We start from the raw sequence: 15,573 nt of genomic DNA, 5'->3' as shown, positions 1-15,573 counted from the left end.
ATTATTGCCCTCAAGGATTGTACAATCTAATAAGGATACAGACACTAAAGTAAATTACAGGTAAAGAGAGGTAAGAAAGGATATAGATATGAGCATAAATGTTTAGGTAATAAAGAAGTGTTGAAGTAGCAGTTGGAAAGGGGAATATAGGATAGGGGGATGAGATGAACCAGGGAAGGCCTTTTGGAGGAGATGTAATTTCAAAAAAGCCTTGCAGATGGGAAGAGCAGTAAGCACTTAATAAATGCCATCATTATTATTATTATTTCATAGAAATAGCCTTGTTTCCCACTTTTAAAAAGTAGCTAGACTCTTCATTTTGAGCTGGCTTCTCCCAAAGCCAGCCAACCCAAAATCAAGAGTTGCTCAGGAAGGGATTTGTAAAGGAACACTGTAATTGCCCATTCACCCCATCCATTTGATGCCTAATTTGCCTGTTGCCATTTATGGTTCTTGGCCAGGAGACCATGGGAAAATGAGTTCCCCCAGACCAGCAGAATAAAGCTACAACCTTATTTAAGTGCACCCATTTTGGAAATGTGAATAGTCTCGCTAAACAGGATCTGCTCATTTCCTTTTTGGTCTCCTATCCCTTCTCCATTCCAAAACTCACCTTCCCCAGTTTGTATTTTGTCTTCCTATTATAGTCCACCTAAGCCTTGGCTTATCACTTCCAGACCCACTTATTCATCATTTTTATTTTAAAAATACTTTTCAGTACTTATAAATACATAATTCAAATCACATAAGATCCTTATATGATTTATAATCACCATCACTAATGGTAATTGAGAGCTTATTGTGTGCAGAGCACTCTACTAAGCACTCAGGAGAGTACAATACAACAGAGTTGGTAATCACTTTTCTTGCTTACAGCCTAGCAGGGAAGACAGGCATTAATATAAATAATTTATAACAATAATTTTATTTAAATGCTATGTGCTAAGTGCTGGCCTAGATATAATCACATCATACACAATCCCGGTCCCATGTGGGGCTGATAGTTCAAGGTGAAGGGAGAATAGATATTAATATTTCAATGTCTTTCTTCCCCTGTAGACTATCTGCTCCTTGTAGGCAAATATCACCTCTACCAACTCTTTCATATTGTAATAATAATAATTATAGTATTAAGTGCTTAGTATGTGCCAAGTACTGTATTAAGCACTAGGGTAGATACAAGATAAACAGGTTACTGAATTTTCCCAAGAGCTTTAGTACAATGCTCTGCACAGAGTAAACACTCAAAAAATACCATTGGTGGATTTTACAGATGAAGAAACAGAGGCACAGAGAAGTTAAGTGACTTATCCCAGGTCACACAACAGCCATGTGGAGGAGCTAGGATTAGAAGCCAGGTCCCCTGACTCCCAAGTCTCTGCTTATATTCAGAAAATGAGTAAGCATTCCAAGAAATGTAAAGTGCTAATCAGGATAGGAGGGTGGGTAGATTCCTTTGTTTACTTAGAACATTGAAAAAATTTGTGGTCATTTTTCACACAGACCTGTTTGGCTGGAGCTTCTGAGTTATTACAGTATTGTTGCACTCTTGCTGTTAGAATGGTTCAACTGCTATATTTCAACTCTTTTCCCCTGTTTTGGTTGATTTTATTGTTGACCTTTCTCTGAGTGTCTACCCCAACCCCCTCTAATGACTCTCCAACTTCCCTCCTCCACCCCCCGAGTCATTTTAGATCAGATCAGTCATTTTAGATTTTTGAGGGGTAGGAAAGTGTCTGCATCAACCTCTTTGTGAACTTCCCAGTGCTATGTCAAGTGCTCTGCACATTATAAGCACTTAATCTCGGCTATTGACTATAAATCCTCAAAATATATTACAAATATATGGGAAGTAGATCCAGGAGACACAATCATATTTCAGAAGTTGAATTAAACAGAAATTAACATGGAAAACTGGTGGCTATCAAATTATTTCTGGGATCATCCAGTTTATAACATCACAGATCTGTATGACTCAAATTTTGTGCCCCCTCCTCATTCCCCCAAGTTCTGTCACCACTGAAAAACAAAGGGCAGAGTGCTGGGCTCATAATCCAGTTACAAAAGAAAAAAAAGGCATATCTTCCTAACAGTAATAGTAGTAAGTGCTTAACAGATGGCATTATTATTATTAATTATTATTATTCTATAGGGGTCGGCTCCTAGGGGCTTCAGCTTGCAACCAGAGTGCTCTCCACTCTCCAGGAGAGTATGTGTGTATCTGTACACACACAGAGATACCAATGGCATCTTCCTAATGCTTTGGAAAGCAAAATGAATCATTTCCATGGAAGAAAACATGACCATCTCTTTTATAGGTGGTTGAGCAGAATAAATTTTCCCTAGACCACCAAAAGATACAGGAGAAAAGAATTTGACCAGCAGTCCTGGGCATTGAGGATATTTACATGCTTTGGCCTGACTCTTGCCTCTGACAGCATTATGTTAAAATTCATGTATGTAGCTAAAAGCCAGTTTGAGCACACAATGAATGAAATTGTCCTGCTTGGGAAGTGAATAATTATGATGCACAAAAAGCATCTTTTGGCTCATTTTAGCAGTATAATTGTACTTAAACTTGTTTTTCAGGAAGGTGCAGTTATTTGTTAAATAAGTGCTGCCAATATGAGTATATGAGTAATATATGGTATCTAGTTATTTCATTTTAAGAATGTCAGGAACTGAAAAAGAAAATCAAGCATTAGGTTACCAAGTTTAAAAGTTAATTCAGCAATACACCATATCTATATTAGTGCCTTAAGTAGATAAACTAAATTGAAATGTGTCTCAGTCATTGAATAGGAAAGATGAGAAATAAATCGAGCTTTACATATGCCTTTATACCATCTAACAACTGTATCTGTCAACACATGGATCCCTTTCACCGTCAATTCACCACACATTTTGCAGACTTGGGCCTGTAATTATTTCATTTCCTTTCTTGGAAATGTAATTTCCACTTCCTTTTGTAGAATAAAAGGCCGACAAAAGGTGGAAGGAGTGTAGTATTTTCTGAGTAAGATTACCTACGTAAAATTGTTTTCAAAAAAATCAATACACATACAATGAAACACTTCTCAGAAACTAACTTGTGCCTTCTAAATGGCTTTTGAGCCTGAATATCAGTTCAAATGTAGACAGACTGTTAATGTCGTATTAGGTGTCAAACACATTTAATCAGAAAAATGAAGAGTGTATAGATCATCTTTCCACTTATAATCAAGTGATTATGGTCCAGGAAGGAAAGCACATGAGTGGAAGAGAAAATGTGCTCTGGAACATAATGGAATTAGGCAAAACTACAAGACAGCCAAGAAGGTCTTTCTTTCTCACCCCCGTCTCCAAACAAACGAAAAGGGTAACAGCACTATCAAGAGAATGCCATGGCAGAGAATATGCCAGTTGGCAAAAATAGATCCAATCTGAATTTCCGGTTTGTTTGGACAGGTTTCACCTTTTGAATTAAGAAAATGCAAGCTACAAAAATATGCACCCTTTCTCTACTGATGGAACAGGAAATCAGAGGTTTAATTAACCATGATTGCAATATTCCGCTGATCTGATTTGTCTCACCTACTTCCTTTTCTTTAAGCGACAAACTAGCTGACATCTTGGCAAGAGAACTGAAGCCAAACTGTAGACTAATTCCCGAAAGACTTGGCATTGTTATAAAACAAATTGATCCTCCTCCGGATCTGCCTAAAACACAAACCTCTGAAGGAAAATTAACTCTCTGATGCAGAAAGTTCCACTTTGAAAACTCACCAGTTTTTCCAGATTTTGATGGTCTTATTTGAGAGTCAGAGTCCTATTGTACAGCTCTATTTCTGCTCATATTGTAAAAATGGGAAACTGAACATTCCCAAGATGGCCCCTTGGAAAGCTGAAATCTTCCCAAGTTGGTCAGATTCCCATTTAAGATGGATTCAATTGTTCCATTCGGCCAGTAAAAGGATGACTGAGTCTACTAGGATCCAAAATACACTATCCCCCTTGGGAAAATCTAGGATTCAAAATGAATTTTATGATTATTTATGTAGAAGAAGATTCAGGTTTAAGAATCCATCCACTAAATATAGGAAAAGAAATGTCTCCTTGATGGATAAACCTACCTACAGGCAGCACTGAGTACTGTAGTTATTGTGAGCCCCTAACAAAGTATTAATTCAAGCAGAATACATAGCCATAAACTGTTTCTTTGAACAAAGAAAAAAGGATGAGGTGTTCAAGGGGAAATTTGAAAAATAGCAAATTATTAGATAGAAATTCTTCCAGAATGAAACAGAAAGAATAATCCAGAGGTTAATGGTAATCAAGTTTTCTACACACTACAAGGTAAATAGCATCATTACTTACTGAAATGTAACCTTGGAACTTGCTCTTCCTTCCAGTTTATGAGGCCCTTCACCTGGCTCTGGTGTATTGGGGGCTGGGTTGTTGTTGAATTCTGCCTCCAGAGTGTTCTTGTTCAAGGCTGTTTTTGTTACACTGGATACAGAACCCAACACTGGCATGGATTTGGACTCTGAAGTGGCTAATATCCCAGTTGGACCTTAAAACCAAACACATATCTAGAGTTTAACAATCTGTGTTACGTTAACTGAGATGGCATGGAATATCAGATTAGTTTTGAAAATACTTGAGGGAACTAAAATGAGCAGTTTAGAGCAAAGCTGGAATTTCAGTGAAATGCTTAAGAACTATCCATGAGTCTAAGCAGCTCTAGTTAGGAATGCTGCTGCTCTAAAAGTGTTATTTCCCTCTGGGACTGAGCCCAGGACTTGGTGAGGTCTTTCAGAAACCACAAAGTCCAGGAACTGTCACATCACTGATAAAGAGTCTGGGGCTGCATTTGGCCTGTGACCTTAACATCAACTTATGTTTGGATAGAAGGATGGTTTTGACTTCGTAGGAGCTCCAGTCCTCCGGAAATTTTAAGAGTTAGTTCTCCACAAAACTCCGTTCCTCATTTTAAATATGAAAAAGGGGTTCAAAGTTTCTCAATAGGGTCCAAAAGACTTTTTGAACAGAAAATGTTTTTATCAAAGAATTTAATTTTAATGTGAGTGAGAGGTACGTAGATTCATTTCCTTTATTATTAATAATAATAATAAAAATAACAATAATGGTATTTGTTAAGCACTTACTATGTGCCAAGCACTGTTCCAAGCACTGGGGTAGATACAAGGTAATTAGATTGTTCCACGTGGGGCTCAAAGTCTTAATCCCCATTTTACAGATGAGTTAACTGAGGCACAGAGAGGGTAAGTGACTTGCTCAAAGTCACACAGCTACCAAGTGGCGGAGTAGCATTAGAACCCACAACCTCTGACTCCCAAGCCTGTGCTCTTTCCACTAAGCTATGCTGCCTCAGATACTGGTTTACAATTAAAAAATTGAAGAGTTTGGCAAAGGCTATTTGCATTTTTTTAAATCTCTGCAAAGACCCTTGAAAATGGGTTTGGCCTGGTGCTAGTCTTATTATGAAGAGTATTAGAATAGTGATGACAAAGAAATCGAAGAAGCCTCTGGATAGCTCTTCGCCACGTGATTAAAAGATAGTAAAACAAGTATTTTCCTTGGCATAAAATGCTAAACATCCAAGACAATTCCTGGTTAAGAGTCAACTGTCGGGGTGAGAGTAGAACAAGGATCTGCCAGAGGATTTCTGGGACATTAAAATAAAGTCCTATGGTTTTCAAAACTGCAGGTCGTGAAATCACAATCAAAAAGGGACACAAATCCCACAGGAACTCCACTGAAGAGGGCAAACTTCATTTGTCTCCTGTTCCATTAGAAATTGAATCCAAATTAATGGCTTATAGAGCCTATACTCAGGGCCAAGAGAGGGCAGTGAATGGGTAAAAGCCCCAGGTTTGGTTTTGGCCAAGGAGAATGCAGGACCATGGAATTTCCTATGGCCCTGGAGTAGTTCTGGTGACCAGCACTGCATTATCACCAAATTAGTCAATGGTATTCATTGAGTGCTGTGTTCAGGGCATTGCACTAAGTGCTTGGAAGAGTTGGTAGACACGATTGTTGCCTCCGAGGGGCTAAAAATCCAGTGAGGGAGACATTAATGATGGCATTTGGAAAACACTTACTATGTGTCAAGCACCGCTTTAAGCACTAGGGTAGATACAAGCTAATGTGATTGGACACAGTCTCCGTCCCACATGGGGCTCACAGTCTTAATCCCCATTTTACAGACAAGGTAACAGGCAGAGTAGTTAAGTGACTTACCCAAGAGATTCCTGAACCAAGATTGCCTTGGCCACCATATAAAATTTACTGAGCACCAAGCCCTGGATTGATAGCCTGCTGTGTCCAGAGCACTGAGTGCCTCTTCTTGGGTACTGAGCACTTCCTAGGGTTGTGAATATACTCTAAAAGCAAGAGAAACAGGCTCTGCCCTCAATGAGATTACAATCTGAAGGGGGAGGCAGGGCGATAAAGGTTGCAAGCATACAAGAGGAACAAGGAATAAAATACAATTCAAATGGCCCCAAGAGAAGTGGGCAAAAACTGAATAAATGAGGCCGCTTTCAGCAAGACTTCAAAGGTAGGGAACTACACGGTTTGGCAGATTTGAGGTGGGATAAAGTTCCATGCAGTGGGGAGGAATAGGCACAAGGTCGGGGAGGAGAGAACTGAGAATGAGGCATAGGCAGTTAGTGTGGGAGAAGGCAAGAATATGAGCTGAGAGGGAGGTGGGAGAAAGGAGCCTTTAATCCAATGAAGTCAGGGAAGGTTCTCTATTATCAATGAGAAGCAGTATTGCCTAGTAGATAGAGCACGAGCCTGGGAGTCAAAGAGCTCTGATCCCCTACTCTGCCACTTGTCTGCTGTGTGACTTTAGGCTTGTCACGTCACTTCTGTGCCTCAGTTTCCCTATTTATAATATGGCGTTTAAGAACCTTTTCTCATTTCTCCTTCGACTGTGAGTTCCATATGGGATAGGGACTGTGCCCAACCTGATTAACTTGAATTTACCCCAGTTGCTTAGTCCAGTGTGTGGCACACAGTAAGAGCTTACCAAATACCACAACTATTACCAATATCCTTGCAAATAATTCTGGCCAGGCAGAAGTCATTTCAGCTGCCTGCTTGGCATCAGGAATGAGTGATAAGCTGGAGTGGTCTCTGGGAGAACAGTAATGGGACTTAGGCTAGGGTCTAGAATCAACCCACTCCCGATTCTTTCCTGGCTTTTGGTCTCTTTCTCCCTCTTCCTTTAGCTCTGTTCCTTCCTTTCTCCATACCACTCATAACAAATTTGATCTCTTCATTTTCAAGTGAGCCTGAATAAAGAGAAATGGAAAATTCCTTGAGGAAAGGTACCCTGTCTTTTGTTTCTTCTGTATGGGCTCTAAGTGCATAGTACAGTGATCTGCACAAGGGGGTTACTTAATTACTGCTCTTGATGATAGAGACAAGTCATGAAAGGCCTGGGTCTTCCACTAAAAGGGAGATCCCACACCCCATTTGTACACAGGATCAATCCAGTGGTATTTATTGAACACCTACTATCTACAGAGCACTATCCTAAGCACTTTTCAGAATGGAACTAGTTAAGTGCCTACTGTGTGCCAGCACTGTACAAAGTTCTGGGGTGGATTCAGATTAATTGGGTTGGACATAGTCCCTGCCTCATGTGGGGTTCACTGGGCACATTGGAGGGAGAAGTATTTAATCCCCATTTTACAGATGGGGTAACTGAGGCACACAGAAGTGAAGTGACTTGCCCAAGCTTACACAGCAGACAAGTGACAAAAGTGGAATTAGAGCCCAAGTCTGCTGACTTCCAGGCCTGTATCCCCTCCACTGGGCCACCTTTCTTGGGAGCGTACAACACAACAGAATTTGTTAGCATGATTCCAGCCCACCAGAAGCTTTCAGTCTAGAGGCAGCAGCCTAGTTTTGTCTTGTTAGGTACCAGGATGACATAGAATGACCACAATGATTTTGCAATAAAAAGACTTATGGGACGTATAGCTTGAATGAATGAATGAATAGCTCTGGCTGGAGAAGTATGAATTCAAAAGGCAATTTGAAGTCTGAGCCTGAAAATGGGAGGGCAGAAAAGTGAAGGTTAAAGTTTCTGGACACACATTTCCAACGGGAATTGTGGCAGGGGAAAGAATGTATCTAATCCAATGGCAATAGGCAATGGCATTTGAATGAACAAAATAGGTTGTTTGAGGGGGAAAAAGGTAGCATAATTGATGACTAGTCCCTTTAAATCTAGATTCCCAGGGAAATCTCTTTAGCTGCCCACTCCCAACCCCCATAAAACCTCTAAGAATAACATATTTTGTTAGATCTTGAGCATGGGTTGAATGTACTCTCCTGAGTGCTCAGTACAATGCTCTGCACTCAGTAGGCACCCAGCAAATACTACTGAATGAATTCCTCTCAATTTTTATTGCAGAATTTTAGGCTAAACTCCCAATTCTAGGCCAAACTGAAACTATAAAGTAATATAAAACATTTTTAAAAAGGAGAAAAACTGTATTTTTTCATTTTTAGAATGGAGGTGTAGTTGGGATTTATTCAGTCATGCTATGCTAGATCCTGTTTCATTCATATCAATTCAGCATTTACAGTAAGATATCTGGGGAAGAATTACCATAGGGATCTAGGAAAGACAAAGGTCTGACACAAACTCAAGCCTGAAAACTTGAATTTTGTTCAAAAGCCTTCTGTGTTCCCTACAAATTTCAGGATTCGCTGCTTAGATGGAGGATAGTGGAAGCAGTATGCCAGGAGCCCCAGGTTCTAATCCTGGCTCCTCTACTTGCCTGGTGACCTTGGGCAAGTCACCTAACTTCTCTGCACCACAGTTGCCTCATCTCTAAAATGGGAATTTAACAGTGAGCCCCATGTGGGACAAGAAAATATCTGATCCAATTGCCTCACCCCAGCGCTTCTCACGGTGTTGGGCACCAACCATGATGATTATTATTAATTTTATTCTAGAATGGAAAATTAGAGTAGGGCACCTAACAATCATTTTTCTGCATCTTTTACACTAATCTTAGTCCTGACACCGTTTTGGAACTTTTTTGGAATTGCTAATCCATATGCAATTTTCCTAATAGGAAAGCACTAAACTCACCATAACATCCCTGATTTGGGAATCACACACATCACTTTAACAGGCTAAACTGGGCATCAAAACTGAGGGTGCAGATTAAAGGCACTACTGCTATTCTCAAGGATAATTAGGTCTCCAATTTGCAGGTATAGTGTCGTAGGTGGATAAATTTAATACTATCACATACCAGATGATATTTTCGTAATGTTACTTTAATTCCCTAGGAATTTCCGAGATGCTCCTGCACCTTTCCCTTCAGAACCTCTCACTCACATTAGAAAATTAATTCAAAAATTGAAGGAAAAAAAGATTGTTTAGAATCAGAAAGAGTAGGACTGTGAAAAATTCAAACCAGCTTACTACTGCTATCTGGTTCTGCTGTCACTTTTCTGCGCCGTAAGATTCTTTCTAACTCAGTTTCAGTGTTGTCAGTGTCAAGTGATTTTAAGCTTCTTGAGCTAGTGGATTTGCTAAGTGTCTCCTAAAGTAAAAAACAAAACAAACAAAAGATTAATGTTTTAACACATGTAAAAATTTGAACAAGTAGAACCATGACAGAATTTGGTAGGATTTAGCTTTCAGAAACAGTTATCTCCTTTATATTCAAATTAAAATGTTGGAAATGTACGTATAAAAGATCTCCCCTCATAAATGCCTTTAAGAGGTTTCTGGCAATGTGAGTGCTGCATTTTATGCCAGAAGGAAAAACACCCTCCATATTTGTCTCTGCTATTTCCTTCCTGAAGTTCTATAATGAAGAGAACAAAAATTTCTGCAATTCTATGGTTTAGCTTCTGATGCACACAGAACCCATGACGAAGAGAACAAAAGAGATTAACTCACCTTGAAAAGAGGGGCTTATTCTGATATGATCATATGCCTCTGAGCCCAAATCCATGTAGTACTGAAAAAAACTGCTGTGGCTTTTTCAGCACTACTGGCATGGATGCTTGGATGATGACTAGCAGGGGGCATATTACGGGGGCATACCCATGTGCTGACTCCAAAAATGTTCCTGATCTCTCACCAATACCTTGATCAAGGTATAAAAATCAAACAAACAAAAAAGCCAACCCCTCCTTTCTCTAAGGGGTGGATAGCTAAAATGTAGTCAGGGATTCAGGTAGAGCTAGAAGATGCAATTATGGCCCTGTGCAGGCTAGGGCTTAAGAGAAGACAACTGGACTCTAAAAAAGTCATTAGGTAGATCAAATTACAGAGCTCTCCTTTCTCACTACAAGTCCTGCTCCTTTGGGGTGGATAACATGGGGATTGATAGATTTTTCATGCCTACCATCAATGAGGCCTTTGTACAGTGCTCTGCACACAGTAAGCGCTCAATAAATACAACTGAATGAATGAATATAAAGCCTCATCAGTCATAAGGGGGAATTTATCCCAATAAGCCAAGTGGAATATATGTATCTGTTTCCCTTATGTAAAGGATGCTTATTATGCTCTTCACATGTCCTTTCAGTCTGTATTAAAAACAAATGCCTCCTTACGATATTACTAAGAACCACAGACCAGGCATCCCTATATTCTCTGGAGTCAACAGGGGACCACAATTCTCCCTGGCCAAAAACAACAGTAGCCGTTCCTTCAAGGACCCTGAAATTGGCCATTAACTGTCCTTATGAATTCCTGAGGAACTTCTATAGGAACACCAAATGCTCTAAAACTGTACATGCTAGAATAATTCAGTATTCTATCCAGTATGAACGCCACCTTCTCTTTTCTATCTAGTTGCTTCTAAAACTACTCCGAAATGCATTTTCAAACTCAGAATACCAAGTTGGCCAGAATTTTGGAAGGATAATACCAGCCCAACTAGTAAATCCAAATTTTTTCTTTTAAAAGATTGATAGTGCTCTTTTCACCAACAGTTGAACTCAAAAATGCACAGGCCAGAGTCACATTTTAAAATATCTTATCTTCTAAGAATAACATTTTTGCTGTACAGTTTCTGAAAAATTTATCTGAAGGCAACTGAAGGAAGATGATGCTATTTTGTGGAGGTAGACTACTCTCTATTTAGTGTGTTGAGCATTTATAAAGACAAGACAATTGAATTCATTAATTGTGCAAAATTGCAAACAGATCGATACTATCTCCAAATGGCACACAGACTCAAAGAATCGATTAAGATAATGACACAGTAACAAATCAAATTTCTAGAAAACACAAAAATGTAATGAAATGACAATAAAGTTATTTGAACTTCTTAATACCAATTCACTCAACTGTTGCTTTACAAATATTAAAAAATTACAACATATTATGATAGTCACAAACTGTTGAAAAGGCAAAGGTAGGTTCCATGGTTTTCTTTTTTTACAATTCAGTCTTAATTGCCTGTACTTCCAACAATAACATGATTTCTCAAAATGTTCCTTACCTTTCCAACTGTGTCACACAAATGGGGTCCCAAATTGGAACCCTTGAACGGCAGGGGAGAAACCTTGTCTTCAGCTCTTGGAACTACCTAACACCCTGACTTCCCTTCCACACTACTAAATTCAGCTTCACCCATCCCAGTCAGAGAGAAGACACTGGCAGAAAGGGTGCTGCAGTATGAATTCTTGAATTGGGAAAAGCCTCCTGGTGAACTGAGAATCAAGCCTTAGTTCTGTTATTTACTTGCAATATTATATCTGCAAATCACCTAATGCCTCAGATATCTCTCTGTTTAAACGAAGACAATGATATTGACTAATCAGATCACTGAGCTGAAAAATGTATTTACCGCCAGGTGCTTTAAAATCACCTGTTAAAATGGTTGAAAGAGATCCCTAAGAAGAATCTCTCAAAGGCTTATTATAATGTTGACTGTAACGGCAAGACACAAACATTTAGGTTTAGAAGCCTCCTGAACCTTGCAGTAACTAGCCATTTAACTGAACGCAGACCTGTTTAGAATCATATACCCTAGAGAAAGAGCCATTTTGGGGTCTTAAAGGGGTCTCAATTTAAAGAGCTTTAAAAGTGACAGAAAGCATGTCTGATTGACTCTCCCTACAACACATATAGCCTTTAAAAAGTCAATTTTGGTATGTTTGGGCAGATGGATTCAGTTAAACCAAGATAGTTTAAAATTACTTGATTTAGGTAAGTTTTTGTTCCCCAAATTTATGCCTGTTACCGCACATGGACGAACAGAACCCCCAAAACGGACATGACTCACACCCTAAGGGTATTTCCCAGCTCCACACACACATAAGTTTTCATTTTCTGTATTCCTGGAATGCCCTTACACCTGTAGGTTAGTAATTTTACTTATCGGATATTTTTAGTTACTCACTTTGGGTCCTCATTATAATTGTGGAGATGACAATATCTGCTGCTTTATCTAGAGCTTTATCACCTGCAGAAAAATAACTTCCACAAGGCCTTCAAGGGTTTTGCTCCCTTCCCACGGTAGTGGGAGGGACAGAGAGGGAGAACTTAAAGAGCACCTCACACTGACATGAATCAATCGTGCATGCAGGGCACTGTACTAAGCACTTGGAAGAGTACAACAACAACAAACAGACCCATTCCCTGCCCATAATAAGTTTATAGCCTAGATTACACCATGGGTTGGCAAATCCAAAAGACAAATCCAGCAAATCCAAGCTCCAAGTTCTGGGAAGCATCTTGGTCTAGGGGAGAGATTACTGATCTGGGAGTCAAGAGGGTTGGGTTCTAATCCCAGCTCTGCCACTTGTCTGCTGTGTGACCTTGGGCACGTCACTTAACTTCTCTGTGCCTCAGTTACATCATCTGTATAATGGCTATTAAATCTTCCACCCCCGACCTAGACTCTGAGCCCCAAGTGGGACAAGGACTGGGTCCAACCTGATCTTTAATCTACCCCAGTGTTTAGTACAGTGCCTGACACATGGTAAGCACTCAACGAGTACCATAAAAAAAGAAACACCTCAAATATACAAAGGCCACTTAGAAGGGGGTGACTAAATCATCCACCGGGATTTACTGAGCACTTAATTTGTGCACAGCACTGTGCTAAGCACTTGAAAGAGTAAAATAGAGTTAGTAGACATGATCTGTGCCCAATCGATCAATGGTATTGACTGAGTACTTACTATGTGCAGAGTACTATACTAAGCGCTTGGGAGAGTACAATGCAACAGAATTAGCAGATACATCCCCCACCCCTAACAAGCTTAAAGTGTAGAGGGGGAGACAGGCATGAATATATTTTATTAGACTCTTGGTCTACAAGTCAGGGCAACATGTTCTACAATATTGTTCTACAAAGAGAAACAGCCTCGGTGACTCCCTAAGGAGCATTATCTTGATTTCAAACCTTTTGTATTCCCAGTGACGACCATTTCCTGGTTGTGTTCCGATCTGCGGACTTCCATTCTTCCGGGACTCTTCACAGCCATTTAAGAGCTTGGCCCACAAAGAAAGTGAGGGAAAGCCTAAAGAAACTGATGGTTCCAGTGTTTTTGGCCACCAATAAAAAGTGGCTACTTGCAGTGGTCTGTGAACTATTTCAAAGCAGCCTTTTATTCTATTCGAAGAATACGAAAAATTCTAGCTGAGCATGAGTGGAACATTTGCTCTGAGTAGAACGGACCATGGGTAAAAGAAACCAGGAGCCTCTTTTCGAAGCCTGGCTGGTGAAAACTTGAAAGATAAATAACAGATTTCAGAGGACAATGCTTAAGAGGATTCAGATTTTGCTCCTGTGGATCTACTTCCCTATGGGAAATAATTCATTTTAAATAATACAGAAGAAACTCATGGACACTGATTTAGAGTGGTTTATAAGACAGGAAGGATCTTGATTTGTGGCAAAGAAAGTTGATATCCTGGAGTCCCCTTTGCCGAATCTCAACTCTTCTTGCCTTCAGCTGGGCAGAGTTTTCACTTATGAGTGAGTTGCCCTCAAACTAGGCATTAGAGCCCTTAAGTGGCATTCACAGCTCTCTAAATCAGTGAGAAGTACAGAATATGTTGATCAGAGCCTCAAAGAACAATTTATTTTCAATTTAATAAGTCCATTAGACAACCTCGTTTTCTCCTTCAATAGTTTGAACATTGCAGTCTATAGGTAACGCGGACTGAATTTAACTGGCCAACCATTGTTCTGTGAGAGGCCTACACACGTAAAACTGAAGCAAATAATTGAGCTGTTTGCGTTAAGTCTACAATTTAAAGACAGCTTTAATGAAAATAATTTTGTTTACCACAATTATGTGGATGTCTGCATGAAATGCATAATTAGCACAGTAATAACAAATAGAGAATTATTTAGTCCTGCACCTCCCGCCCCCATGTTTGTTGACTTACTGTGCATAATGACTAGTGTTGAGACTAGAACAGAATTACAGAATAGAGCCTTCCATATTCTAAACACTTTCCAAGCATTGAGTTCGAAACTGAAAGTGTAGTGAATGGCCCAGCTAACACACACACACACACACACACACACACACACACACACACACACACACACGTGCGCACGCAGGACTGGGCTGGACTGTCTCATTCTCAATTATTGAAACAGGAAAAGTAATTGAAAATGCAGGCTTTACCTGCTTCGTGGTGAACATTGTGGGCAGGGAATATGCCTACCACCTGTTTTGTACTCTCACAAGCGCTCAGTGCCATATTCTGCACACAGTAAGCGCTCCATAAATACCATGGATTGACTTATCCAGATTTTTTTTTAAAGTACACACTACAGTTACCTTAACAGTTATACATTGCCCCTACTGAACTGAATTTCCCTCCTTTCACTCAGGTCTTCAGGGTCTCAGATTTTCAAGGGGGGGTGACAAATTTTATTCTTACATCATAAAGCCAGAAACAGAATTCTACATCAATACTGCTGAACTTTACATATGGTTAAACATTTATTCTCCAAATGCAATTCCTAGATTTAAAAGTGCAAGGAATAGAAACAATGCTTTTGGGGATTTAGAAAAACACTCTCAAAAATTGATTTTGAAAATTAAAGCAACTGAACTTGAATAATTATTTCACTATTAATAACAATAATGATGATGACATTTATTAAGCGCTTACTATGTGCAAAGCATCATCATCATCATCAATTGTATTTATTGAGCGCTTACTATGTGCAGACCACTGTACTAAGCGCTTGGGAAGTACAAATTGGCAACATATAGAGACAGTCCCTACCCAACAGTGGGCTCATGGTCTAAAAGGGGGAGCACTGTTCTAAGTGCTGCAGAGGTTACAAGGTGATCAGGTTGTCCCATGGGGGGCTCACAGTCTTCATCCCCATTTTACAGTTGAGGTAACTGAGGCACAGAGAAGTGAAGTGACTTGCCCAAAGTCACACAGCTGACAATTGGCAGAGCCGGGATTTGAACCCATGACCTCTGACTCCAAAGCCCGGGCTCTTTCCACTAAGCCACGCTGCTTCTCTAGCATCTATAAAGGAGAAAATACAAATAATCTCAAAGTTACCAAAGAAACTGGATTTGTAGCAAACCACA

The 15,573-nt window shown here is 39.7% G+C and overlaps 1 protein-coding gene across 2 annotated transcripts in view; it reads right to left on the bottom strand.

The window, feature by feature from the left end:
* The window catches only part of SHTN1 (shootin 1), a 117,255-nt gene that overhangs the window by 13,428 nt on the left and 88,254 nt on the right, over positions 1 to 15,573 (bottom strand). The window contains exons 15-16 of one of the 2 annotated variants that reach the window (XM_038757686.1): positions 9,458 to 9,578; positions 4,357 to 4,552 (exon numbers count right to left, since the gene is read on the bottom strand). The exons of the other annotated variant lie outside the window; for it this stretch is intronic. Of the exons in view, the coding sequence (XP_038613614.1) occupies positions 4,357 to 4,552; positions 9,458 to 9,578 (317 nt within the window). The remainder of the gene's footprint in view (positions 1 to 4,356; positions 4,553 to 9,457; positions 9,579 to 15,573) is intronic. 2 annotated transcript variants of the gene reach the window in all.

The sequence above is a fragment of the Tachyglossus aculeatus genome, chromosome 16 (assembly GCF_015852505.1).
Source record: "Tachyglossus aculeatus isolate mTacAcu1 chromosome 16, mTacAcu1.pri, whole genome shotgun sequence".
NCBI lineage: Eukaryota > Metazoa > Chordata > Mammalia > Monotremata > Tachyglossidae > Tachyglossus > Tachyglossus aculeatus.
Note: the sequence above shows the minus strand (reverse complement) of the source record. Positions and strands in the feature narration are given on the sequence as shown.